Source organism: Hakea prostrata, chromosome 3 (assembly GCF_041222555.1).
Source record: "Hakea prostrata isolate BN-2017 chromosome 3, UWA_Hpros_2, whole genome shotgun sequence".
In the NCBI taxonomy this organism is placed as follows: Eukaryota; Viridiplantae; Streptophyta; class Magnoliopsida; order Proteales; family Proteaceae; genus Hakea; species Hakea prostrata.
Window position 1 is genome coordinate 2446625 of NC_142602.1, and position 23932 is coordinate 2470556.

Below are 23932 nucleotides of genomic sequence, written 5' to 3' on the forward strand. Positions count from 1 at the left end.
TCAAGTTCACAAAGGTTTTTCTTTTTACTTCCTCCCAGAAAAACGAACTTGGAGAACAACGGACCCGTTAGTTTAAATTTTGAAAATTAAAAATTCTAAAATACTTAGAATGTTAAATTATTAAAATTATAATATAAATATTTTTTATTTTTTATTAGAATTGTCGGATTGAAGTTCTCCTACATAACGTAATCTTAATACGTTATGGTCGCAAAAATACAAGGGTATTTTAGTTGTAAAAACGATAATTTTTCTGTAAAAATGTCATTCTTTTTGAGGGCCTAAATAAAAATTACATTTCTTATTTGGTAAGTGACTATGGCATGAGGTTGCCCCTCTAATCCTCAACTCATTACACGAATGAAAAGGCATACTAACTTAATTTTATTATTGATGTCAATTTGCATCATTATCATAAAAAAGCACAAGAGAAAGAAAAAAATTCAATCTGATTTAAAAAGCACAAGAGAAAAAAAAAAAAAAATCAATCTGATTTTTTCATCATTTCTCTAATTTACTTTAATTTGAATTCTTTCCATATCATTTTATCCTCTCATTTGAATTTTTTCCATATCATTTTATCCTCTCTTGATATCCTCTCATTTGAATTCTTTCCATATCATTTTATCCTTTCATTTGAATTCTTTCCATATCATTTTATCCTCTCATTTGAATTCTTTCCATATCATTTCATTCTCTCATTTGAATTCTTTCCATTCATCACTCTTCTCATTTAAATTCTTTCCATTCATCATTCTTTATATTTGAATTCATTCCATATCATCTCATCTTTCCATTTCATCAATATCTTAATTTAGCTTTGGCTTGATTAGATTTCTCTATTAAATCATTTCCATACAAACATTTCCATGTATTATATTTACATACAAACATTTACATGTATTGTATTTCTATGTTTTATATCTTTCTTTTATTGTTCATTGTTACCTATAAGGGCCTGTTTGGTTACTTGAGTCTGTAGATTTCAAAAATTTAGAGATTTCAAATCTATAGACTTCAAATCTCTAGAGTCATGGTTCGTAAAATTAACTGTTTGGTTAGTTTGAATTTTTTGAATGAAATTTCTAGATTTATCCTAAAAAAATATTTATTGAATTATGGTTCAAATCTTTAACGCTTTGATAGTATGGGTGAAATCCAGAGATTTCACCTCATACCCATAAATCTATAGATTCACGTTTTTAGTATAAAAATGTGAATCTCTAGATTTCATGAATCTAGGGATTCACACAACCAAACAGGTAAAAATCTCTCATTTGTGAATCCAGAGATTTGAAATCTTTGGATTCGCGTAACCAAACAAGGATATAGTATTTTCATATGATGAAAAACGATTGAGTTGAGTTGAAAGACACCTGACTCTCATTGAATATGTTTCTATTCATCTTTAATATCACGTTATGAGAAAATGGTAATACCAAAGGAATTTCTAACAAGTACTATCATGGCAATCATGTGGTGGAACAATTATTGGTGCATATATATCATAATATGTAAATGATAATTCTCTATATACTGTGGTCAAAATAGCTGAAAAATCACATAATTAATAAGTCAAAGTGTCCAGATTCTTTCTCATTCCAAATATAAAGAGAATTAAATTATTTTTCCTTTATTTAAGGGAAAAAAGAAATATATAACAAACGTCAAAGATGGAATGGTAATTTCAAATTTTAAGAGGATGCCGCATCTAATTAAGTATGTGTACCTATCAACAATGTTGACATCTAACATTAATGTACACGATAATGCCGCAATGAGGGTTAGTAAAGTGGTTAAAGACTCTACCGTCCACGGGGAGGTATTGGGTTCGCACCCATTTGGCGGCATTAATTTGAGAATGTAATCGTGGTGCGCGCAAGCTGATCCGGATGAACCTCATAAAAAAAATGTAAAAAAGTAGAAGTTAAATTTGATAAAAAAAAATATATATATATATATATATATAAAAAAACATGTCACATGAATATATAAATATAGATACAATAACGAAGCCCTAGTGAATGAGCGGCCCAAAAATTTAGTGAAAAAGAAACCTCAGCTGTTTAGCTATAACTCTTTCAATCTTTAGGACCATTAGAGCTGGTCAAGTAATCAACTTTGACGCTTCATTGCTAAATTTGTTAAGCAATCAACAAACGTATTCATCTCCGTAAAGCAATGTGAGATTTTCATTCAATTAACCCAAAAAAGGTTACAGTGACTTTCATCTTTGCACTACGAAAGAAAACCATACAAGAAAGCAATGGAAACCAACCTGTTCCTCGCTAGTCCACTTTTTCACATGCCATCTTTTTCTTTTCTTAATCTTTTCGATCTGTTTCTCCATCATCTTTCTTTTTCAATTAATAACAAGCTAGGCACGCATGGAAAAGCTTGAAGCTCCAAATTCATATGTACCAAAAGCAAAGATAAAGAGGAAACTAAATGCGGGAAGGGTGAACAAGGTATTGCTTTCAATCCTCATTCTCATAAAGGGTTAAACCCATCTTACACCCTTCAAATTTGAGTTCTTAGTCTCGAAGTTTAGTATCCTCTTCTCCTCCTCCATTAAGGAAATCAAAACATCTCGCACTTCCCTACAAAACCCAGCACAAGCCTTGCTTCTTGTCGTCTTCTTCCCTTGAGTTGAGAGATCGAGGCTGCAGATTACAAAACCCAGCACAAGCCTTGCTTGTTGGTGTCTTCTTCCCTTGAGTTGAGAGAGAGGCTGCAGATTGCTGCCGAGAGATGACTACAGATTGGGGACCAGCGGTGGTGGCGGTGGGTTTGTTCATAATATTGTCACCGGGATTACTCTTTCAGCTACCAGCAAGGACAAGGGTGGTGGAGTTTGGAAACATGTACACCAGTGGGATTTCAATTCTAGTTCATGCCATCATCTACTTCTGTATATATACTATCATAGTCATTGCGTTTCATGTTCATATATTTTCCGGTTGATCAACAACCCTTTATCTTTTTTCTTGTAATTCCCTAGGTTTCTCCCTCCTCACTACATTATGTAAAGAAAATCCTCTTGTTGTGAGATGGTTTTCTTTTTTGTTCAATTGTTCTGTAATCTTTGATTGACTCCCTTAGTTGTTCAAACTTCAAAAATACAGGAAATAAAAATAAAAAAGAAAAAAAAAAAGTTTCTTGTGGTTTAAAGAATTGGCAAGTTCATCTGATTACTTCCAGAGGGATAGGAATTAACAAGGTAACTCTTCATGTAGAAATTTTAGGCGTCAAGTAATCTTTTAAGAATGAGTGGAGTAAGAAATTTCTTAAAAAAATTTCACAGGTTTAATAGTTTGTAAAGTTGTCATTCTGCTTGAGAGTTATCCTTAGCTGAACCGGGGTGGGGTTTGAAGTAGGGGCAGTGGCTTAGATGCCAAGGCAATATTGCAGAAAACGTGTGTTTTGTTGTTATCTGTCTCTCCCCCTTTGTTCTCATTCTAGAGCAAGAATGAAATCAAATGAAGTGAAAATTCTAAAACAGGTTATCAGCCAGTATTCAGTCCATCTGATGTATATTTCATCGAAATGAGTTGCAAAATTCAAACCAAGTTACTTTTATATATGCTTGCACACAAGCGTTTTGGATTTGATGCGTCATTGCCTAGGGTGTGTTATACCTTATTTCCCATCTGATAATCCCATTTATGCTAGCTATCATATGGGGAAAAAACCCCAGAAATATAAACTTAAGAGGATAAAATCTTAGGTAGAATTAACCACCAAACAGTAAAAAGTTCTTGTGACTTGGACAGTTTAGCTAGTTTATCAGCAACTATATTGTGGATATTAGGGACATACTGCACGGAGATGTTATCTTTTTTTTGGCCAAAGCACGGAGATGTTATCAAACATTAGAAACAAAGATTTAATGAATTCAATCAAGAGAAAATAGCCCTAATCTAAAGAATTCTCCCGATCCAATAAACATTGCACCATAGGGAGACAACTCCGAGTGCATTACCGCCTTTTTTGATTCCCACAATAACAGCCACATGTAGAATGTCTCGAATTGTCTCAACTTACACTTGAGTTGGGGAATAAGCTCTACCAGCTCTCACAATTGCAAGTCTAAGACAAGGAGAGTTTTTCCTCTATCTACTTTAATAACAGGGAAGCCAATATGTAACATTCTTATAGCATTTGGTAAAGACAAAAAATTTGTCTATAGACACATCACCTTTATACTAATATTGGATTAATATATCATAAAAATGTTGCTTAATCGATAATGATCGACACCTTTTGGTGAAGAGATTACAAGTTTGACATTTTATTTGATATACTCAATAGTCACATGAAAATGCTCAAATAGATGAAATTTTTTATTTTACGGGTTCAGAATCAGAAGGCACCTGAGGTTTTCCTCTGCTTGGTACAGCGGCCACATTACGAGCCAGGGTTCTTTTCTATCATTAGGGAATATTATCTTTCCCCTTTCGAAGATTCATCTTATTATTTTTTTAATCTTTTTTCCATACAGAGCCACTTTTTGTATGTATAGGAAATGTGAATATTACTTGTACCATCAATAAGAGTTTAACCCACAACTTCTTCATTAAGAAATGTTGATCATTGCCAATCGAGGAATGCCCTATGACGGTTTCATTATCTTTGTTAAATCGAAAGATTTGATGTAATTTGCAACGGCAAAAATATATAGGATGGTACAAGGAAGCAATCTGCCCCTCTCACTCTGAATGTATAATTTTTGTGGCCTATCCAACAGCTAGGCTTGGGAATAGCTAATTTACTGTATCGATTAATCTGACATTTTGTAACCCCTCTGCTAAGATCTATATGAATTTTCTGGAAATGCTTGCCATCTTAGCAATACAAACAGGAACACTCAAGACCGGTTGTAATCCAAGATAATGTTATGTACTCTCATCATCTAAGGGAAACAGAAAAGAAAGAAAAACCGTTTCGTTTGACAATGGATACTTGACTCCCCACAATTCACATAAATTTGCCTTCATTAACCAGTTTGATTTTACTTCCTTCAGGAAGTTTCCTCCTTTACTTCGTTTTTCCTCACTTACACTCTTTTCATACCCACTACATTTCCATCTATTCCCGATCTGGAACTTACTTGAAACCCAAGATAAATAAAGGAAAAAGCGACTTGTTGTAATCTTATCTTAATAATCAGCCGGCGCTAATGTGAATTCAAGATTCTTTCCCCAGTAGTTGGGTTGGAGAGGAGACAATGGCGTTCCCAGTTACCCACTTTCACAGAGCACCATTTCTTTTCTTTTCTTTTTTTACTCAAGGGCATCTTATGTGATGAATGTTCATTGATCGGACGAGGGAGAAAAAGGGGAGTAAGCGATTAGGATTAGGGTTTAGAATCGTTTCTTAAAACACAGAATAATGGCCAAAATACCAGAGTACAGAGAGCTGCAACGGACGAACTGAAGAACCCTAACCCTATTTCAAACTGTCTTCAACCAATTACAAATAAAAAACAAAAGATCAGGTTACATTTCAAAACAGACAGGTATTACCGGATCGGATCGGATCGGATCAGCCCGTGTAGATGTGAACGTGGACCGCAAGGATGAGGATGGTGAAGATAGCGAAGAAAAGGATAGTGTGGACGACGACGGCTTTGCCGTTGGTCTTGAAGCCCCCAAGCTCAACATGGCGGCTGTGCCCAGGAAGTTGAAACAGAAGCCCAGGTGAAAGTAACACAAATAGCAGAACCCCTACCAAAACCGGTGCCCAATCCGCCATTTCCTCTGTAACTTAAAAAAATAGATCACACGAGAAATCTCCAGAAATTGTCTTTCTTCCAGATACACTGATCTATGCGAAGACGATGATACAGCGACGATCTTTTGTTCGCTTATACTCCACAGTGACTTTGGATGCTTGGGGTGCCAAACGGCCGTCGAGGTATGGAGACTCAACGGCAGAGGGTGTTTATATAACGCTGGTAGTATGAAATTTTCATCTTCCCTATAGGGAATAAAGGCATTAAGAGAAAAAAATTCAAGTGTTGATGAAGCAAGGTTAGATGCGAAGTTTGATTAAGGACAAAGCTCGTGTGGAAAAAAGGATGGACTGATGCAAAGGAATCTGAGACAACTTAAGAAGTAAGGCCAACAATTTTGGTGTAACAACAGCAGCACACGTAAATTTTTTATTTCCTTAAATACTCTTTAGTGAAGATCCCTTCTTGGCAGCAGAGCCTTCTAGTCATGAAACGAAGTTTCGGTAAATTCGCCCGGTTTGCTGGGTAGCGAACCGGGCGAACTGGTGAAATATCGCCAATATCTCGGCGATATTTAGCCCCCATATAGAAATTTTCGCCCCCTATTTTTTTTTGAGTATTTTTACTCAATAATTTTGGTAAATTTGATATCTATCCTAATCTGATGCAAATATGTAGTAAAGTTGAATTATTTCCTAAAAATTATTCCATTTAAATTCTCTTATCTACTCACATTTAATATGTTACCTTATGAAGTCTACATCATTAGGACATAATTGGAACGATTATCAAATCACTCTAAAGATTCTTTTATAAGATTCATTAATAATTTAAATTATTTCCATAAATTATTTCATGTATACACTCTTCCCTAATCACATTTGGTATGTTGACTTTGATAATTTAAATTATTTCTTAATAAATATTTCCATTTAAATCTCCCCGCCTAGCCCATTTACGTGTTACCTTCTAGGCCTAAATCATTCGGACATAGTTGGAATGATTAACCGACGATTCTATTACAAAATCTCTTCATAATTTAAATTGTTTCCATAAATTATTTCATGTATATACTCCTCTCTAACCACATTTGGCATGTTGACTTTTGAGGACTAGATCACTAGAATATAGTTGGTAAGATTGCTCATTAATCTTGAAGATTTTGCTATAAAAAGTTTTTCTATTTATAAGTTATTCTATGTAGATTCTCCTCCCAATTACATTTAGCACATTAACTTTTGAGTCTTGAATCATTGTGATAAAATTGGTAAGATTGTGATAGAATCGCAAGAGAAATCGCCTAAAAAATGCAAGAAATAGTATAAAAATCACACAAAAAAAATAAAAAAAAATGGATTTTTGGTAAATATCGTTTCGCCCCCCTGGTTTCGTTTCGCCAGGGGGCAAAACTGGCGAATTTCGCCGAAATTTCTTTCCATGCTTCTAGCAAAGTGTTCATGTTACTAAAGTACTGGTAAAATTTCGAATCTAGATCACTTTCCTTTCAGGGTTCCCCAATATGTTTTCTAGACGCTTTAGTGTGATCATGGTTCATTGTGTCGGTGACATATCGCCGACACAGGGCGATATGTCGCCATGTTGCTGGGGGGCGACACGACTCCCCCCAGCGACACGATATATACCAAATATCGGCGACATATCGCCTTGTGTCGGCGATATGTCGCCAACAAGTCGATACATTCGCCATATATAACAGCCTTTCGTTTGTTTTTTGCCGATTTTTCGTTCGCTTTTTGCCAAAGTGACATAGGGCCTCTAAAAGCTCTGGGGGCGCTGCCCCCACACCCCCCCCGGGACCCCTGTCTGTCGGCAACAATATGTGAAGCATGAGTCATACTCAACATAATTGTATAATGAATTATAAACTTTAGTACATCTCTTTACTAATTGTGTATTTGTGTTCTCTTTGCATATTTACATTAGTTTAAATGAATTTTCCAAACTTCCAGTTTTGCCCGCATATGGCCGGACATGTGCTAATTATAAACTTTAGGTTATGTGATGTTTTAAGTCAAAATAACACTCCCAATGTGTTTATTGACTTCATATTAGGTTACACGTCAAATTTCAGGTCAAAATGACCTGAAATGCCTTTCAAAACAGGGTTCGATTTTTCATCGAACCCCTGCCAAAAGTTGACCGACTTTTGGCGACATGTCGCCGTGTCGCCAGGGTTCGACACGACGACATGTCGGACCTTGAGTGTGATACTAATTTATCAATATTGATAAAATGATTAAAAATAAGACCAACAGTAGTCCCATCACTGTTGTGAGCTCAACTTCAGTATTGTGCAATTAATGGACGGTAGATCTTGATCTCGACCATTCGCTACAGGACCTAAATAATTTTATACTATTATAGGGTGTAGAAGGTTTAGGAGAGTACATCTTTTTTCCCCCTTAACAAGTGTCATCTAGACTCCATTGACTGGCGAGTGATGACAGCGGTTTACCAACCAAAACCCACTCATGAACGCATTTGTGTAAAGGATGGATGAGCTTCGACGGACATGTATAGAACAATTACACAATTAATAAACTAGCATTTCCATATGGGAGATAAGGGACAAGAACAAGTGGATTAGTCTCATGGAGATGGTGGACGATTGATATTCTCGCTTTAGAGATTCTTATTCTGCTTTAGCCATCCAAAAAATCTTAAAGTGGAAAAAGAGTCAACAAGATTATTATGGAACCCAAAGCCCTTTAATACACAGACAACGAGAGGAAAAGATGTTTAAGCTTCTCTGGTGTACTGACGAAGAAAAACAAGAAGAAACCCAACCCATCCTTGTTCAGTTCCCTCACTGCTAGGGCTAGAACAGTAGCTCGGTACAGTGGGTTTCAAAGCCAAGTGCAAATAGAATGAAAGATTGGGCAGCTGTGATCATAGCAGTGGCACTATTTGCGTTTCTCACACCAGGAGTGATCTTCCAAATGCCTGGGAAGCATCGTCCCATTGATTTCGTGAATATGAAGACCAGCCTTCCCTCCATTTTAGTGCATGCCGTCATCTACGGTTTGCTTCTTATTCTATTCCTTGTCATTCTTCATGTACATCTCTATGCTTAATTTTAAGAAAACTGAGAGTCCCACTGATATTATCTCCCTCTATTAGAATTCCGTTCCTTCTCATACTTAACAGTAATGACCAGGAAAGGGGTTCAAATGTTTCTTCCTTTTTATCTCTTCTATATTTATTTCTTGTGTCTTCTTTCTAGGATTTACTTGGTAAAAAATGCATGGTTGTGCCCTCACATATATAAATTGTTTTTTTGGTTATCTGGGTACTATTCCCATCATACAAATATTTTACTTCCCCTGAAGGGAGGTTAACTAATCTACACAGACCAAATTCAATTGTGGTTCGGAAGGTTCAATCCGATTTGGAAAAGAACCAAATGTGAAAAGGGGTATTACATTTCATTTTTCCACAACCCTGTCTGTGGGTCTAAGCTGTTTCAGTATGGTGTCTAGGTCTCTCAAGTCTCTATCCATTTCTGATGCTTTTAGGGAAAACAACAACGTTTGCAGAAGGAGCTCTGATGTCTCTTCAATTATTGCTCCTTAGGCACAGGGTTAAGGTGTCTATTACCATTGTTCCATCACTATTGCTCTGTGCTTCTCTGTTTTCATTATGTAATGGTTCCACAGATCATTGAAGCAATTTCATTCAAATTCAACACTCTACACCTTGGATATGCTTAAATTATAGGATCCTTAATCTTTGACCGCGAAAGAGGAACACTTTTAGGACTCAAAAATGATATGATAACAAAACAGAAAGAACAGGAAAAGAAAATTGTGAAATCAAGAGATGGTACGAGGCACAATGCTTAGTTGAAATAAGTATGCTGATAGAAGATTTGTTACCTCTCTAGCTAGCTAACTAATCAGGGCAAGGACCAAAGATGAATTTGTATTCATTTAAGCGAATGTAAAATCGTCCTTTGAAGAAGCTGGTTAAGTACAGCTACGAAACAATATGCGAGGAGGTTAAAATTTTTAATTTTTTAATTTTTTGGTTCAAACTTTCAAATTTCGTGGTCTTCCTTAGCATGAAATTTCAGTAAGATAAAATCATGGCCTCTTAGATGTAATGATACAATAGAAATGCAAGCACAATTAACCCCCAATCTGAAACAGAATTGCGGAAGAAAAAGAAGAAATAGCTTATGAAATCAACACAAAATACATCAATCACTTGCGATGACTAGTCAGTCATTCGGGTTAGAATTCCGTAAATATCACAGAGAACAGAGAAACTAAAAACAACAAGTGAAGTAGATGTCAATTAAGCTAAGTGAAGAAAACTCAGAGACATTGGACGAGAGGATAGAAGAAATTAAGGAATTCCACCACGTATGTTGACATGACATTGATGACGATGATCAACCAAGGTAGACGTGAATGTGAATAGCAATCAAGAGGATGGAGATGAAAGCGAAGTAGAGGATGGAGTGAACCAGAATTGATGCCCCACTTGTCTCGAAGTTGCCGAACTCAATGAATCGGCTTCGACCCGGCACCTGGCATATCACACCAGGCGTTAGCAGAACGAAAAGCAAAACAGCCACGAACACTGGTGCCCAATCCGACATCTCTGTTTTCTTCCTTCCTTGGGTGGGATTTCTCTCACTATCTCGAAAGATGGATGGATGGATGGATGGATCGATCGATTACCGATAAATCCTCGAAGTCAAGGAGATGCATTTTAAAGAGGTGACATTTGTTGGTCTTATTCGGAATTCAAAGAGGAAGGCCAATGGCTACGTAACTCCTACTGGAAAAGTGAAGCTTAGGGTATCAAGTAACTCGGATTCCCGCCGACCCATTTGCACAATCTGATGAACCGTGGTGGATACGGAAATTCTCATACAGTTGAAGTTGAAGCCTGAAGGGAAGAATGGCATTTCATGTGTTTTATACTTTTATGGCGAAGACACCAGACAGTATGAGTATGTCTCTTCATCTGAGATGATTTAAGGTTGCCAAGCTACTTAAAAAGCAGTGGAAACACAAGCAAGACCATCCAAAAGTAGAGATGAGGGAGGGCCGAGGGCGTTCCTTTTCCTAAATTAATAATAAAACTGGAAGTTAAATTGGAGAGCGGTTGATGCTTACCAGCCATATCAATAGAAGAAGACCCGTGGAAACTCAAACAAAGAAGCCTGCCACACACACCATGAACAATTGGTGGTGGTGTTGTTTTGCAAAGGATGTAAATAACTTAGGTTTTGTTTATTTTTAATTTTTTTTAATTTATAATCAAGTAAACAAATTTCATACATACCCTCTACCTCCAGTTCACGGGTTGATCATAATTTTTATCACTCCAATTCTATCCAATTCCTTACTGATGGATGATATATGTGAACATAAGATCTGAAAAGGTATAAGTATTTATCATTCCTATAGGATTGTTGGATTCGTAATCACTATATCTCTTAGTAAATAAGACGTAAGTATTACTTAAGTCATCTACAAGGGTTAATTCCATAACCTCTTCACTGAGAAATACGAATTCTTACCACTCTATCAATTCTGCATTGATAAATTTTAAATATCGTTTAAAGCAAACAAATAGAATTGCAATTTATCACATCAACTAGCATAAATAAAAGACTACAAGAAATTTTTTTTTTAATAGAATATCACAAGGAGATTGCTTGTTAAGATTCTCATCCTTAATACACTTTGTAAATGTGATGGATAAGCTATTCTGTAGGTTTGTGGATGTCACTTCTTTCCAAGCACATTAACTATAACTAATGGGGAAGTCTCGTGCATATGCCCTCCCAACCGGCAATTTTTCACATATTTTAAGTTAACAAACCGTTTATAATTTTATTTTTATTTTTTAAAATATCTATTTCATTATCTGTAAATATATTTTTCAAAAAATATGCAAGATAATGATATTTTTCATAGTACATAATAATAAATATTTTTTTTAGTTATCTTTAAAATTTTTTTTTTTTCCAATCGTTGCATAATGTTGAATTTATCCAAAAATTAACATGATCTACTCAAACATGGTGTTCCTGTGGAGAGTGGACCCACAGAATATTTGTTTATTGACACATATAACTGGTGTACCTCCTTAGTCTTTTTTCTTGGCCTTATCACATCATCCGATATTTTTCAACCACCCATGAAGTGCCACGTTTCATGTGGTATGGTCAACCAGATAAGCCTTATGAGTTATGACATTGACACCAGAGTCCAGAGTCTCGAGACCACTTGAACTAAAGAGGCTAGACCACCTGGATTAAATGTAAATGTAACGCTCTGTATTAATTCAGAACATAATCAATAACATGTCACAGTGCCGCCGGTTCGCATCGAGCTGGGTTATGAGATATACACGTGTGTCGATTTAATATCGTTCATTCTGACACGATGCCAAACTATTCTGAACCAACGATGGTGAGTGCTTTTTTGCCTAGATTTAACGCATCAACAGAAGAGCTCCGACCATGTGGGATTGGAGCAGTTCGGTTAGAAACTTAGAATCGTTGACATGCGAGATCTCTGCTGCTCGACCCTTATAAGTTGGAGTCGTAGCTGCAACGAAAACAATCTAATGTCGTCCACTCGTTAGGGTTCTTCTTCGTCTTCGTTCCCACAAGCGACTCGCCGGTCGGTTTTTCTCCGATGTATATTCAATTACGATAAGATTACCGGCGGCGATCGTTCTCTTGCCAGTCTGCTCAAACTTTTCACCTCTTAACTTGAAATTCCGATAGATGAGCTATGCAATTCATCGGGTTCCACAACACTTGGAATTTGGTTCGAAAGCTAAGATGCAATTGATGGAATTTTCTTCTTAGCTGCCCAGTCTTTTTCGTTCATCTTTGTTCTCTCAGTCGAGGAGGATCCGTTATTTGTGTTCAAGAGGATTCTTGCCTTTTCGTTTTGCGGAGAAGATGAATGACCAAGGGGGTTCTTCCAGGAAGAGTATAACTCTGTCACATGGAAAGAAGAAATCTATTGAGAATGGAGGCACCGATGTTGGCCGTAAATCGATGACTTCATCTCGTTCCATGTATGTTTCATTGGAGTATTCTCTCATCAGATTTTTTTTTTTTTTTTTTTTTTTTTTTTTGTCTTCTCTAATCTTGTTTCTCGGTGAGCATAATTTCGGTCGGTTTAATTGGGAGGAAACGACCTCTGACTATTTTGAATTTGATCGTTGGACTATCTATGCAAATTACAATGAAGTTGATGAGCTCCATCTTGCTTTACATTATGTTGTTACCATGAATTCCTTGAATACCAAATCGTTTATCACCTCTTTCATTTCTTGCTTGTATTTCCAAATTGAATTGCTCTGGTTAAAGAAAATATATTAAATTTACTAATCTATGTAATTTAGTTCTCACAAATGTATTATTGGGGGGGTAATCGGATGCCATACAGGAAGGAGGAAACGTTTTATCTGGATGACGGATTGACATTCCCTCCCAAAATTAGGCATCATTTACAACGCAACAATTGTCTATGTTAAAGAATCTAACTCAATATACACTGTTCCTATTCTAAACTGAGAAAGTGATTCATTGGTGCTGTCACTCTTTGGAACTTTTGTTCTGAATATGCTTAGCTGCTTCAGTTGGTACTGTTTTACTTAGTATTGCAAGTTCAAGATGTTTGGAATCCTCATATGGGTCATATGTAGTGCGTCTACCAAATCAGTTGGTGAATTAGGAGCCCCTCCGCACTTTCTTCCATTCTTCCTGGCATGATAGGTTATGCCAAAAACTAAACCTAACTTTGAATGACCCATAGAATTGCTCCTTCGCCTACTTAGTTATAAGAATTCAACTGACTATGTAAACCAAAAGTGCTGGAATTATAATCACACATTTTTTAGTCGTTACTAATCCTGTTGTCCTGTTGACAGGGTATCTGGTGAGCGAACTGTAAAGCGCTTGCGGCTGTCAAAAGCTTTGACAATTCCTGAAAGTACTACCATAACTGAGGCTTGTCGTCGGATGGCTGCCCGAAGAGTTGACGCGTTATTGCTCACAGACTCAAATGCTTTACTTTGTGGAATTCTTACAGACAAAGTATTACTTCACCTACTATGTTTTTTTTCACATATCAACAGTTTTAAAGTTTTGATGGTTATCTATTCAATTTGGTTTGAAGGATCTGGCAATAAGAGTCATTGCTCGTGAGCTAAACCTTGAAGAAACACCTGTCTCCAAAGTCATGACAAGGAACCCAGTTTTTGTTCTTTCAGACACACTGGCTGTGGAAGCACTGCAGAAAATGGTGCAAGGTTGCTAGTCTTTGAATCGTAACAACTTCTTTGTTAAACATGTGCACTCTTTTTGGCTCTTTGAAATTGAAGTCCCAAAATATTTATATGTGCAGGGAAATTTAGGCATTTGCCTGTTGTGGAGAATGGAGAGGTCATTGCTTTACTTGATATAGCAAAGTGTCTGTATGATGCCATTGCACGCTTAGAAAGAGCTGCTGAGAAGGGAAAGGCCATTGCTGCAGCTGTTGAAGGAGTTGAAAGGCATTGGGGTACCTCAATCTCTGGTAGGTGGAAAGTGTTTGCCGTGTTGTTTCTCTCTCTTATCGTTCCCCTCCCCCCCAGCCCAAAATAAAAAATAATAAAATATAAATAAAGAAAGAAGGGGATGTCTTAGGGATTACTCACTGTTAACTTGTCATATTGTAAGTTTAGTACTTTTGAGAAGTTTATTTTGGTTCTTTTGCAGGTCCTAACACATTCATTGAAACACTTCGGGAGCGAATGTTTAAGCCTTCTTTGTCAACTATCATTCCAGAGAATTCAAAGTAGGTAATATCCTTATTTGGGATTTATATTTGTTATCTTACAAAACCATTTCTTTGGGGTTTTTGTTTTGTAAGGAAGTGTCTTTATGTCTCTTTTATTGATGTTTACAATTTTCAGGATAGTAACAGTGTCACCCACTGACTCAGTGTTAATGGCAACAAAGAAGATGCTTGAATTTCGTTTAAGCTCTGCAATTATAACTGTTGGAAATAAACCTCAAGGAATCCTTACGTGAGTATGGCTTGTTCTCACACTATGCTTATTTCTATTTCATTTGTTACATAGACATGCTTCCATGTTGTAACTTTGTGTCAATTCTAATGTGTTTTTAAGAGGCATACTTGTCAAGGATTCAAGGGCTCTTGGTTTCCTAGGCACCTTCTTGTTGCCTTGTGTCCTGGCTCCCTCCACTGCTGGGGGTCATTTAGACTTTGTGACAACTGTGGTCTAAAAATCTAATTTGCAACTGAATGCATCAAATCAAATATATGTATACCTGATATCATATGGATCAGTCCAGTTATATCCCTAACATGCTTTGTCAGATGAGCAAAACTCTCACACCTTCAAAATTCTGATTCATATCAAACTTGTAGTGAACTTGTTGTGTTACTATATATGGTAGCAAATACCTGTCGGCCTCTCGCCTGCCATCCCACCCAGAAAAAAAGGAAAAATAACTTCTTCTTTTTTAATTTAAAGAAAGGGCATTAGATAGTAATATCTGCTTCTCATTCTCTTGCTTAGTTCAAAGGATATTCTGATGCGTGTCATTGCCCAAAATCTTCCACCAGAGTCAACACCTGTGGATCAGGTATAGTCATCAAACATAATTTTTCCTAGCTGAAGTGAAACTGCTTATTCTTTTACGTCTGGTAACAGTGAATTGAATTCTATTTCCACTCACTAAGAAGAGTTATCCAAGGAGCATGCACTATTTTTGCTCTTTTGGTTAATGATTTGTGCTTCCTCTTGATATGTGAGGGTTGTGTATTGTACTCTGTTATCCAGGTCATGACCCCAAATCCTGAATGTGCAACAGTTGATACACCAATAGTTGATGCTCTGCATAAAATGCATGATGGGAAGTTTTTACATCTTCCTGTTGTGGATCGAGGTATTTTTGCCGTCAAATGTAGAAGAAAACTTCTATTTTAGTGTCTTTGATTTTTTTAGTACTAAGTTCTTTTAAGTTTGGATGACTTTCTACAGATGGAAGCATTTCTGCTGTTATTGATGTAATCCATATTACTCACGCAGCAATAGCCACAGTAAGTTGTGTTGCCATGTTGTGGTCATCTTATGGCTTTCATTCCTACATTTGTTTTTACCTGCACTTTTTGAATACGAGGATCATAGAGTGATTGGTAACTTCACAAACTTGATATCATCGAGGCTCCTTTTTTTGGTGGGGTGCGGGGGCTAAATTATGTTTTGTTTCTCCCTTCGTGAGGCAAGTTCCTGGCTCTGTGCTTGCTATCTGGTATTCCACGTCCCATTTTGCTCAGGTTGGATGCTTCATTGGTTAACATCTTGACACCACACCTCTTTTATACATGTTTTTAGTTAATGACTTGAATCATTGGTGACTGCTATGACTAGAAGAAAAGTCCAAAGTTCAACTCTCAGGGAATTTCAGGAAGCACAGACATGGCTGGGTCAGGAAATGGAAGTTTCTTATGGGCAGCCTGGATTGCCTATGTTGTGCATCAGCGTGACTCAGTGGAGAATTAACAAAAGGATTATATAAAATTAAAGAAAAATGGGGGGGGGGGGGGGGGGGAGGAAAAACTTCAAATAAATTTTAGGTGGCATTCTATTATTTTGAGAATCCTCTTTATGTAGGGCAGACCATTGGTTCATTGAACTCTCAGAGAGGATGGAAAACGAATGGCAGTTACAACAAAGGCTGAAAATTATATAATCCTTTTGAAGTAGTTAAGTCTTTGACACATCATGTTTGGGTGTAACATATTCATTTTGACATAAATTATTTACACGTGTTAATGATCAGTGAGACATCTGTATATTCTAAATACACTATGGCTGCAGACTTAGGATGAAATAAATCTTCCGTTCAAATGTGTACTTATGTTTCATTCTTGTTTTCTGTGTCAACTGTGAATGTTGCTATTGCCCTAAATGATTTGTTCTAATGATATCTGTTATTCACTAAGGTTGGAGGTGCCACAGCATCTGGAAATGAGACAACAAATGCCATGATGCAAAAGTTTTGGGATTCAGCCATAGCATTGGGACCTTTGGATGACGAAGAAGATACACGGAGGTATTCACTCTTATAACTAAAATGATAATCGATGATTTACTGCTTTTTCCTTACAGTTTTAATGTTTGCAGTGACGGATCATTAAAACTGGCTTCTGAGGGAGCAGAGACGGGAAGGTCTGTACCTTTTAGTCAGTTTGGCATGCCTGGCATCTTTGGCTTCAAAATTGAAGATAAGAAGGGCCGGATGCATAGATTTAACTGTGGTATGTTTCTACTTTCATCCTGTAAACCAAGTTTGTGATGTCTGCTAAAAATATAAGGTGCTTCAGATGATATGAAGGATACTTTACAGAGTTTCTCATGTAGTGAACTAGCAAGCAATAGGTTGGGTTCAATGGGTCTTATAGGATAGCCACCATCTTGGGGAAGTCAACACACTTGGGTGATCCTTGACTCCATTGTCATACAATTTATTTGAAATAAGGGAGTATGCAGTGCACAAGGCTCTTGCCATTGCAGGATGTGGAGAGCGTCAGAATATATGCCACCTTACCCCTGCTTACAAAGAGGCAGGGTGAGGCCGTTTTCCAACCCCAGTGGGGCATTGATATGGCAAATGGTCTCATAACCTATGGATTGAAATAATTGGATGGCTACAACTGTTGTTTCCTGGCCTAGGAGATAATCTACTGGGTCAATGTATTGCTGCGGACAGACCCTAGAAACTTGATTAACTTCACTAGTTTCCTTGTATCTTTAATTGTTGCTGCTCATTTAGTTTCCTTTCCTGTTGCTATTTCTCAGATGCCCGTAGTTTGACAGATCTTTTAACTTCCATCATTCAGAGGGTGGGCAGCGACATTGACCCGAACCACCTGCCACAGATTTTGGTACTTGAAACACATCAATAATACTTTAAAATTTGTTACTGTTTGTAGTATGTATATATATGTGGGGTTTGATATCTGCCGAGAGTTCATTGGTACTGAATCTTGCAGTATGAAGACGAAGATCATGATAAAGTTGTGATTTCGTCAGATAGTGACCTTGTAGCGGCTGTGGACCATGCAAAGCTGGTTGGTTTGAAGGTATGATTATACTATGATGGTTGCTGTCCCCTTTCCTATTTTTGAATGAAAGTTACTTTTATATTGTAGGGGTTGTTTAATTGTTACTGTCCTTGGGCTTTTTAGATATGCATGGTATTCATGATGAAAATAAATCCAAATTCATACTCCTGGATCCTACCTCCACACTTCTGTTTTAATTCGTTGATCTATGAGAGCTCTTCAATATGTGGTTGATTTGCTATGGAATTACACCTTTAATGGTTGAAAATGGCACCTTTGGGCTTTGGACTTGTTCCAATGATTGATAACCAACTGTTGAATTCTATCCATTTATTAGTAAAATATGTCTTTCCTTTACATACTGTGACACTGACGGCAATTCAAAACAGAGTTTGAGGCTGCATCTAGATTATTCAGGGTTGGAAGGTCATAGAGATGGTGGTTCTTTGGAATATGTACAAAGGGATGCATGGTCTGCTGCATATAGTACTGTTGCAGCTGGGGCTGCACTTGTTGCTGGACTCGGTGTAATGGCATATCTGAAGAGATCTAGTGCCTGATTAGTGTCAGATCTGCTATCACTCTGAGAGCACACGAGTAGTTGGGAGAAGCAGCTATTGGAATGGAAAGAACGCATCCTCTACGTTCCAGGGCATGCATCTGTTAATTCAAGGCAAATTTGTGATTCGTGCGGCGTCTCCTGAAATTAAGGGAGAGAAAAATTTGTACACAGAAGAATGTCAAATTTGGATTGGCTATAAGCTTGTTGTTGTAAGATCATTGAAAGGGCGTTCTGTCTATGACAGTTGCATCAATTTTATTCTCCCCCCCCCCCCCCCCCCCCATTTTGGTTACACCAATGATGGTAGACATTGTTAATTTGGCAATGTTTTTATTGCAAAGTAATCCAAATTTATGATGTTTTACCTCGTGTACCTGGGCAGCTTCTGACATTACTACTTGTTTCATTATTATTTCTTCATCTCCCATGAAGTATATTACTCCAGGAGAAAAATGTAATTACAATGACTTTCCTCTTCGTTCCCGTAAATTTGATAATCGGCGTCCTCGATCTTCCTAACCATCTCAGCTCCAGCCATCTTCTCATCTTTGTGTTCATGGACTGCAAAAAAATTACTGGTCTAATTTATGTTAGACCCCTGTATCTATGGTGGTGGGGAATGGGGATCAGGATAGTGGTATCGAAGGTAGGAGAACCCCATTCCCAAATTGAGTCAGGAAGTCCGGGAAAAAACCCAAAGGTGTGATTCAGGTCAGATTGGAAAGTGAGAGACTACCGGATTAAGTGGGTCAGTGTCGCTGCCCAAAGGCTTGTGTTTGATTCGATGGAGATCTTTTTCATCTTTTTAAATTTTGTGGAGAAATATGTGAGTATGTCATGAATAGTTGTTGGCTATCACAGGCGAAGATAAGCAAATTGCAGGGTTTTGGACCAAGACCATTTCAAATAGCCCAGAATCAGGATCGGCCTTGCCTGACTTTTAGATCCTTACCCATTATGGAATATTCATTTTGTCTCCTTTGATAAATTTAGTAGATTTCCGATTTAGTCGGTTAGCTGGTTCGTGTTGTCCACGTGTTATCTCTAAATTTAATGGTATGTAGCATTGATGCGTGCATTACGATTTACTAGAGGATGGGTGCGTGTCGTGTGGGTTTGATCATTAGGGTTGAGAACGATCGAATCGAATCGAATCAAGAAAGATGGACAAGGTAGAGGAGGAGGAGCAGGAAAAGGGGAAGAAGAAGATGCAACTGCAAATGATATCTAAGTATGATGTGAGTCACATACAGCGAGCAATCAAACAGGTCATCGAGGAAAAGAGAGCTCAGAGAAACAAAGCCTCCGGAGATTGTTATGTCGAGGATGATGATGGGTTACTGCTTTCCAGATTTCTTTTACAGGTAATTTTTTTCTCAGAAGGGAGATAATTAGGGTTATACTTTGATTGAAGCTGTTAGAAATAGGAAAACGATTTTCCTCATCTTTCCATGGCTTCTACTATTTTCTCCTTGCTGGGTCTCTGTTTTTCTTTCTCCCCAAACCCGCTCATCCTTTTCTGACTGTTTTTGCTCTGTAATAGAGGGGCACCCAGTTAACTAAATTTTCATTTTGAACCTCTGGATTATTCTTGTGATAGTTAGAATCGTTAAGGGAAGACGCAGAAACTGAGCCACTGAAACCGGCATTAGAAATGGATGTGGTTTCCAAAGAGGACGCAAAAGATGAGAATTTGGGCGGTTCAGAACGTGGAAGCAGAGAAATAACAAAAGAAGAGATCCTAGGAGAGCTTCAGAAGGTGAAGAGGCAGAATTCTATTACCCATTGGCTTCTTTCCATCATGATACTTCTTACTGCTGCGTGGCAGCTCTCTGAACTCTCAGTCATGATGAATGTGAAGAAGAAGTTGACTCACCCTTTTAGTACTCTTGGAAATGCAGTCAAGGAAATGCTAACAGGTGGAGGGAAAGATGAGACTAATGGGTCATCAAATCTCCTTCAGATTGAAGCTCCTTCACTCGATGGTCTCAAAATGCCAGAGCATCTACCTGTAGGCTTGCCAGTTATGGGTTTAAATGATAAAAGATGACCGGACCTTGTCTTCTTTTGGTTTTCAAGGGAAAGCTTGAGAGAACTTCTGAACTCTTTTCTGAAGGAAGGATCAGGAACTCATATGCCCTTCATTCCGTTGAAACCAGGGGCATTTCTGATGCAACCGTAATTTGTTTACATTTTTAATTTATCTGTTGGCGAAGGTCATTGTAGAACTAATAGAATTTGATTTTGGTAGAACTAAGAGTTTTTCTAATGCAAGGTCAGCTTAGGATGGAGTTTGGTACATGAGTTCAAGAAATTACTTTGTACATGCCTCCTTACAAGCTCTCTCTTTATTCGTCTCATCTAGTAAGGACGAAAAGTTATTTTTATGCGTGAGGCGTATTTATATGAAGGATAATGAAATAGTGTCAAAGAAGAGCAACACCTCTAATCCAATCTTATTCCGATAAGGCTATAAGGCTATAACCATGCTTGGCTAGAAGAAGGAAGAATTAAACAAAAGTGGAACCGTACGTGTACCGACAAGAGGAACATGAAGGCAGGGGACTTAGACTTGCAGATTGCGAACAGCGGGACCAGGGAATGAAGAAATTCTGACCACCACCTTCAACCTTAGACACCGACTGCAAAAGTATTGAGATGTCATAATGGTATATATCACTTCACACGGTATTTGCAGGTGTTTGCTTTGCTACTACCAGAACAGAAAAGCTGGCTATCTGAGTCACTGAAGTCTCACTGCTAAGTACTAGTATCAGAAAAAGAAGAAAGGAAAATTATTAAAGTAAAAAAGGAAAAAAGACCGTCTATCAGTCTATGTCACAATTAGTGCATGTGTGGACCCAACCCATCACACATAACTTCCTAAAGCATGTAGATCTGTTCACACAAACTCTAGTGGGAATCTGCTGCAACAACTTCACTTGGAACAATTTTGGAACTCTCCACCGAAAGAGTGCAACGCTCACCTTCCCCCAACTTTCACCCTCGTTCCACGCTCCACAGTTAGCGCTGAGCACTCAAAGACTCGTTATTTTCTTTATTTCTACTTGATCTCTCTTTCTCACTCTCTTGTTTCTTTGCTTCTTCGTTCCAAAAAAACAACTTGTTTTTGTTGCAGCAAAGAAGAACATGGAAAGATTTAAATCCAAACCATCCATTCTTCTATCTGCTCTTCTTGTTTTCCTGGTCTCCTCTACTCATGTTTCTTCCGTTCAGCAACCCATTAAAACCATTGTAGTCCTTGTGATGGAGAATCGATCCTTCGATCACATGCTAGGATGGATGAAGAAATCTGGCAACCCAAGTATTAATGGGGTCACAGGCAAGGAATGCAACCCTGTTTCTACAAAAACCCCAGGTTCCCAATCCATCTGCTTCACTGACGGCGCCGAATTCGTCGACCCTGATCCAGGCCACTCTTTTGAGGCTGTTAAGCAGCAGGTCTTTGGCTCCAGTCTCGTTCCTTCCATGTCTGGATTCGTCGAACAAGCTCTAGCCATCTCTCCTAACCTCTCCGATGCAGTGATGAACGGCTTCAATCCTAAATCGATACCTATCTACGAATCTCTGGTTCGTGAGTTCGCCGTCTTCGACCGATGGTTCTCTTCGATTCCTGGACCTACCCAGCCTAATAGGCTGTTTGTCTACTCTGCAACTTCTCATGGGTCGATCAGCCATGTGAAGAAACAGCTTGCGCATGGATACCCACAGAAAACCATCTTCGATTCTCTCCATGAGAATGGGATTGATTTTGGTATTTACTTCCAGAGCATCCCTGCCACTCTGTTTTACAGGAATTTACGGAAATTAAAATATATATCTAAGTTCCACCAATACAATTTGAAGTTCAAGAGGGACGCCAGAGAAGGGAAATTGCCTAGCTTGACAGTGATCGAGCCAAGGTACTTCGATCTCAAAGGTTTACCTGCAAACGATGATCACCCTTCACATGATGTTGCCGCTGGGCAGAAGATCGTGAAGGAGGTTTACGAGGCTTTAAGATCGAGCCCTCAATGGAATGAGACCCTTTTGGTAATTACTTATGATGAGCATGGTGGGTTCTTCGATCATGTTACTACTCCATATGTGAATGTACCAAACCCAGATGGGAACACGGGCCCTGCTCCTGACTTTTTCAAGTTTGATAGATTGGGAGTTCGTGTGCCGACAATCATGGTCTCTCCTTGGATCAAGAAAGGCACTGGTAATCTTCAGTTTGATTTTATCGTTTTCTTTTCTTGTGAATGATAACTCATGTTTGATCAGCCTGTGTTGTGTTTTTATGTTCCTGTAGTGATAAGTGCCCCAAAAGGTCCAACTCCGAGCTCTGAGTTTGAGCATTCTTCAATACCTGCAACCATAAAGAAGATGTTCAACCTCTCCTCCAACTTCCTGACTCACAGAGATGCCTGGGCCGGTACGTTTGAACAGCTAGTGGGAGAATTAACGTCGCCTAGAACTGATTGTCCAGGTATTTCCCGCAAGAACCTTTGCGTTTTGTCTTCCATCTTTATCCACAAGTGGTCCTGCCGTGGAGGACAACAATGGGAAAGATTACCAATTGTGTTTAATTTGTGGGGTTTTGATTTGTTGCAGAGGTGTTACCAGACGTGGCTTCCCTCAGGAAAACGGAAGCAAAAGAAGATGGAAAGCTATCGGAGTTTCAGGGGGAGTTAGTGCAGTTAGCTGCAGTCCTCAACGGTGATCACTTCTTGAGCAGTTTCCCAAATGAGATGACTAAGAAGATGAGTATCAAAGAGGCTCATGAGTATGTTAAAGGTGCTGTCTCCAGATTCGTCAGAGCAAGTAAAGAGGCCATTAAGTTAGGAGCAGACGAATCTGCCATAGTCGATATGAGGTCCTCCCTCACCACCAGACCCTTGTTCCACCCCTAAGTTATTATTGTCGGTGTGTTATAATATGCTTCCAGTGGTCAAAATCTTATTTTGAAAATGTACTGAAACGAAATCTTTCAATTCCGTTATACAACTCACAGTTGAATCACAGGATCCAATGATGAGCTTGAAGGGGAAGGGGGGAGAGTTGGACTGCGTCTTTGAATAAAAAAGCCAACATTTAGCACGTAGGATGTCACGCCAGAATTCAAAATATCAACCCAGCAACACCATTTGGGATCAACGCATGAAGTAAAACCCGATACTTTTGCGTTGATAGAGGTAGAAGTAGAACCCGATGCTAAAGTGTGGCCTACCAAGGCAATTCAAACAAAATACAGACTACTTCTGCTATTCGTTGCTATCATTAGCTTAGAAGAAAAAAATTACATTTACGTCTCATATTTTGCCCCACTTCCCCCTACCTCCACCACTGTTACGCCAGAAAGAAAAGGAACCCTGGAGGATTGGCTCCGGGTGTGGGTAGGACCAAATATGTAGGGAATGAAACTACAGAATGAAATCCTCTTTTACAGATAATTACGTTTACATCTTCTAAACTTAATTCTTTTATATTTACACT

The 23932-nt window shown here is 38.1% G+C and overlaps 7 protein-coding genes across 7 annotated transcripts; 5 read left to right on the forward strand and 2 right to left on the reverse strand.

Annotated features, from left to right (window-relative positions):
• Positions 1–2430: 2430 nt before the first annotated feature.
• On the forward strand, positions 2431–3156 carry LOC149019961 (uncharacterized). The gene has a single exon (XM_089146855.1). It carries the CDS (start codon positions 2752–2754, stop codon positions 2962–2964), a length of 213 nt encoding a protein of 70 aa, XP_089002981.1. The 5' UTR covers positions 2431–2751; the 3' UTR covers positions 2965–3156.
• A 1352-nt stretch (positions 3157–4508) lies between these two features.
• Positions 4509–6085, reverse strand: LOC149019962 (uncharacterized). The gene has a single exon (XM_089147958.1). It carries the CDS (start codon positions 5752–5754, stop codon positions 5545–5547), a length of 210 nt encoding a protein of 69 aa, XP_089004084.1. The 5' UTR covers positions 5755–6085; the 3' UTR covers positions 4509–5544.
• Positions 6086–8489: 2404 nt separating this feature from the next.
• Positions 8490–9754, forward strand: LOC149019963 (DUF3339-domain containing protein). Its single transcript, XM_089147960.1, has one exon. It carries the CDS (start codon positions 8623–8625, stop codon positions 8827–8829), a length of 207 nt encoding a protein of 68 aa, XP_089004086.1. The 5' UTR covers positions 8490–8622; the 3' UTR covers positions 8830–9754.
• Positions 9755–9772: 18 nt separating this feature from the next.
• Positions 9773–10811, reverse strand: LOC149019964 (uncharacterized). The gene has a single exon (XM_089147959.1). It carries the CDS (start codon positions 10356–10358, stop codon positions 10149–10151), a length of 210 nt encoding a protein of 69 aa, XP_089004085.1. The 5' UTR covers positions 10359–10811; the 3' UTR covers positions 9773–10148.
• A 1408-nt stretch (positions 10812–12219) lies between these two features.
• On the forward strand, positions 12220–18709 carry LOC149019965 (CBS / octicosapeptide/Phox/Bemp1 (PB1) domains-containing protein). Its single transcript, XM_089147961.1, has 14 exons — positions 12220–12805; positions 13664–13829; positions 13912–14044; positions 14140–14310; positions 14493–14571; positions 14690–14803; positions 15320–15386; positions 15584–15689; positions 15785–15843; positions 16750–16859; positions 16931–17064; positions 17606–17691; positions 17800–17889; positions 18261–18709. The coding sequence occupies exons 1-14, from the start codon at positions 12687–12689 to the stop codon at positions 18429–18431; spliced, it is 1605 nt and encodes a 534-aa protein (XP_089004087.1). The 5' UTR covers positions 12220–12686; the 3' UTR covers positions 18432–18709.
• On the forward strand, positions 18706–21246 carry LOC149019966 (uncharacterized). The gene is made up of 2 exons (XM_089147962.1): positions 18706–19797; positions 20034–21246. Exons 1-2 carry the CDS (start codon positions 19597–19599, stop codon positions 20481–20483), a joined length of 651 nt encoding a protein of 216 aa, XP_089004088.1. The 5' UTR covers positions 18706–19596; the 3' UTR covers positions 20484–21246.
• Positions 21247–21511: 265 nt separating this feature from the next.
• Positions 21512–23723, forward strand: NPC6 (non-specific phospholipase C6). Its single transcript, XM_089147963.1, has 3 exons — positions 21512–22658; positions 22749–22925; positions 23051–23723. The coding sequence occupies exons 1-3, from the start codon at positions 21584–21586 to the stop codon at positions 23347–23349; spliced, it is 1551 nt and encodes a 516-aa protein (XP_089004089.1). The 5' UTR covers positions 21512–21583; the 3' UTR covers positions 23350–23723.
• The last annotated feature ends 209 nt before the right edge of the window (positions 23724–23932 follow it).

Coding starts and splice junctions, on each gene's coding strand:
- LOC149019961 (XM_089146855.1), top strand. CDS start 2,752: ATGACTACAGATTGGGGACCAGCGGTGGTGGCGGTGGGTTTGTTCATA.
- LOC149019962 (XM_089147958.1), bottom strand. CDS start 5,754: ATGGCGGATTGGGCACCGGTTTTGGTAGGGGTTCTGCTATTTGTGTTA.
- LOC149019963 (XM_089147960.1), top strand. CDS start 8,623: ATGAAAGATTGGGCAGCTGTGATCATAGCAGTGGCACTATTTGCGTTT.
- LOC149019964 (XM_089147959.1), bottom strand. CDS start 10,358: ATGTCGGATTGGGCACCAGTGTTCGTGGCTGTTTTGCTTTTCGTTCTG.
- LOC149019965 (XM_089147961.1), top strand. CDS start 12,687: ATGAATGACCAAGGGGGTTCTTCCAGGAAGAGTATAACTCTGTCACAT. Junction 14,804..15,319: donor AAACCTCAAGGAATCCTTAC/GTGAGTATGGCT, acceptor TCTCTTGCTTAG/TTCAAAGGATATTCTGATGC. Junction 15,844..16,749: donor CTCACGCAGCAATAGCCACA/GTAAGTTGTGTT, acceptor TTATTCACTAAG/GTTGGAGGTGCCACAGCATC.
- LOC149019966 (XM_089147962.1), top strand. CDS start 19,597: ATGGACAAGGTAGAGGAGGAGGAGCAGGAAAAGGGGAAGAAGAAGATG. Junction 19,798..20,033: donor TTTCCAGATTTCTTTTACAG/GTAATTTTTTTC, acceptor TTCTTGTGATAG/TTAGAATCGTTAAGGGAAGA.
- NPC6 (XM_089147963.1), top strand. CDS start 21,584: ATGGAAAGATTTAAATCCAAACCATCCATTCTTCTATCTGCTCTTCTT. Junction 22,659..22,748: donor TTGGATCAAGAAAGGCACTG/GTAATCTTCAGT, acceptor ATGTTCCTGTAG/TGATAAGTGCCCCAAAAGGT. Junction 22,926..23,050: donor GCCTAGAACTGATTGTCCAG/GTATTTCCCGCA, acceptor GATTTGTTGCAG/AGGTGTTACCAGACGTGGCT.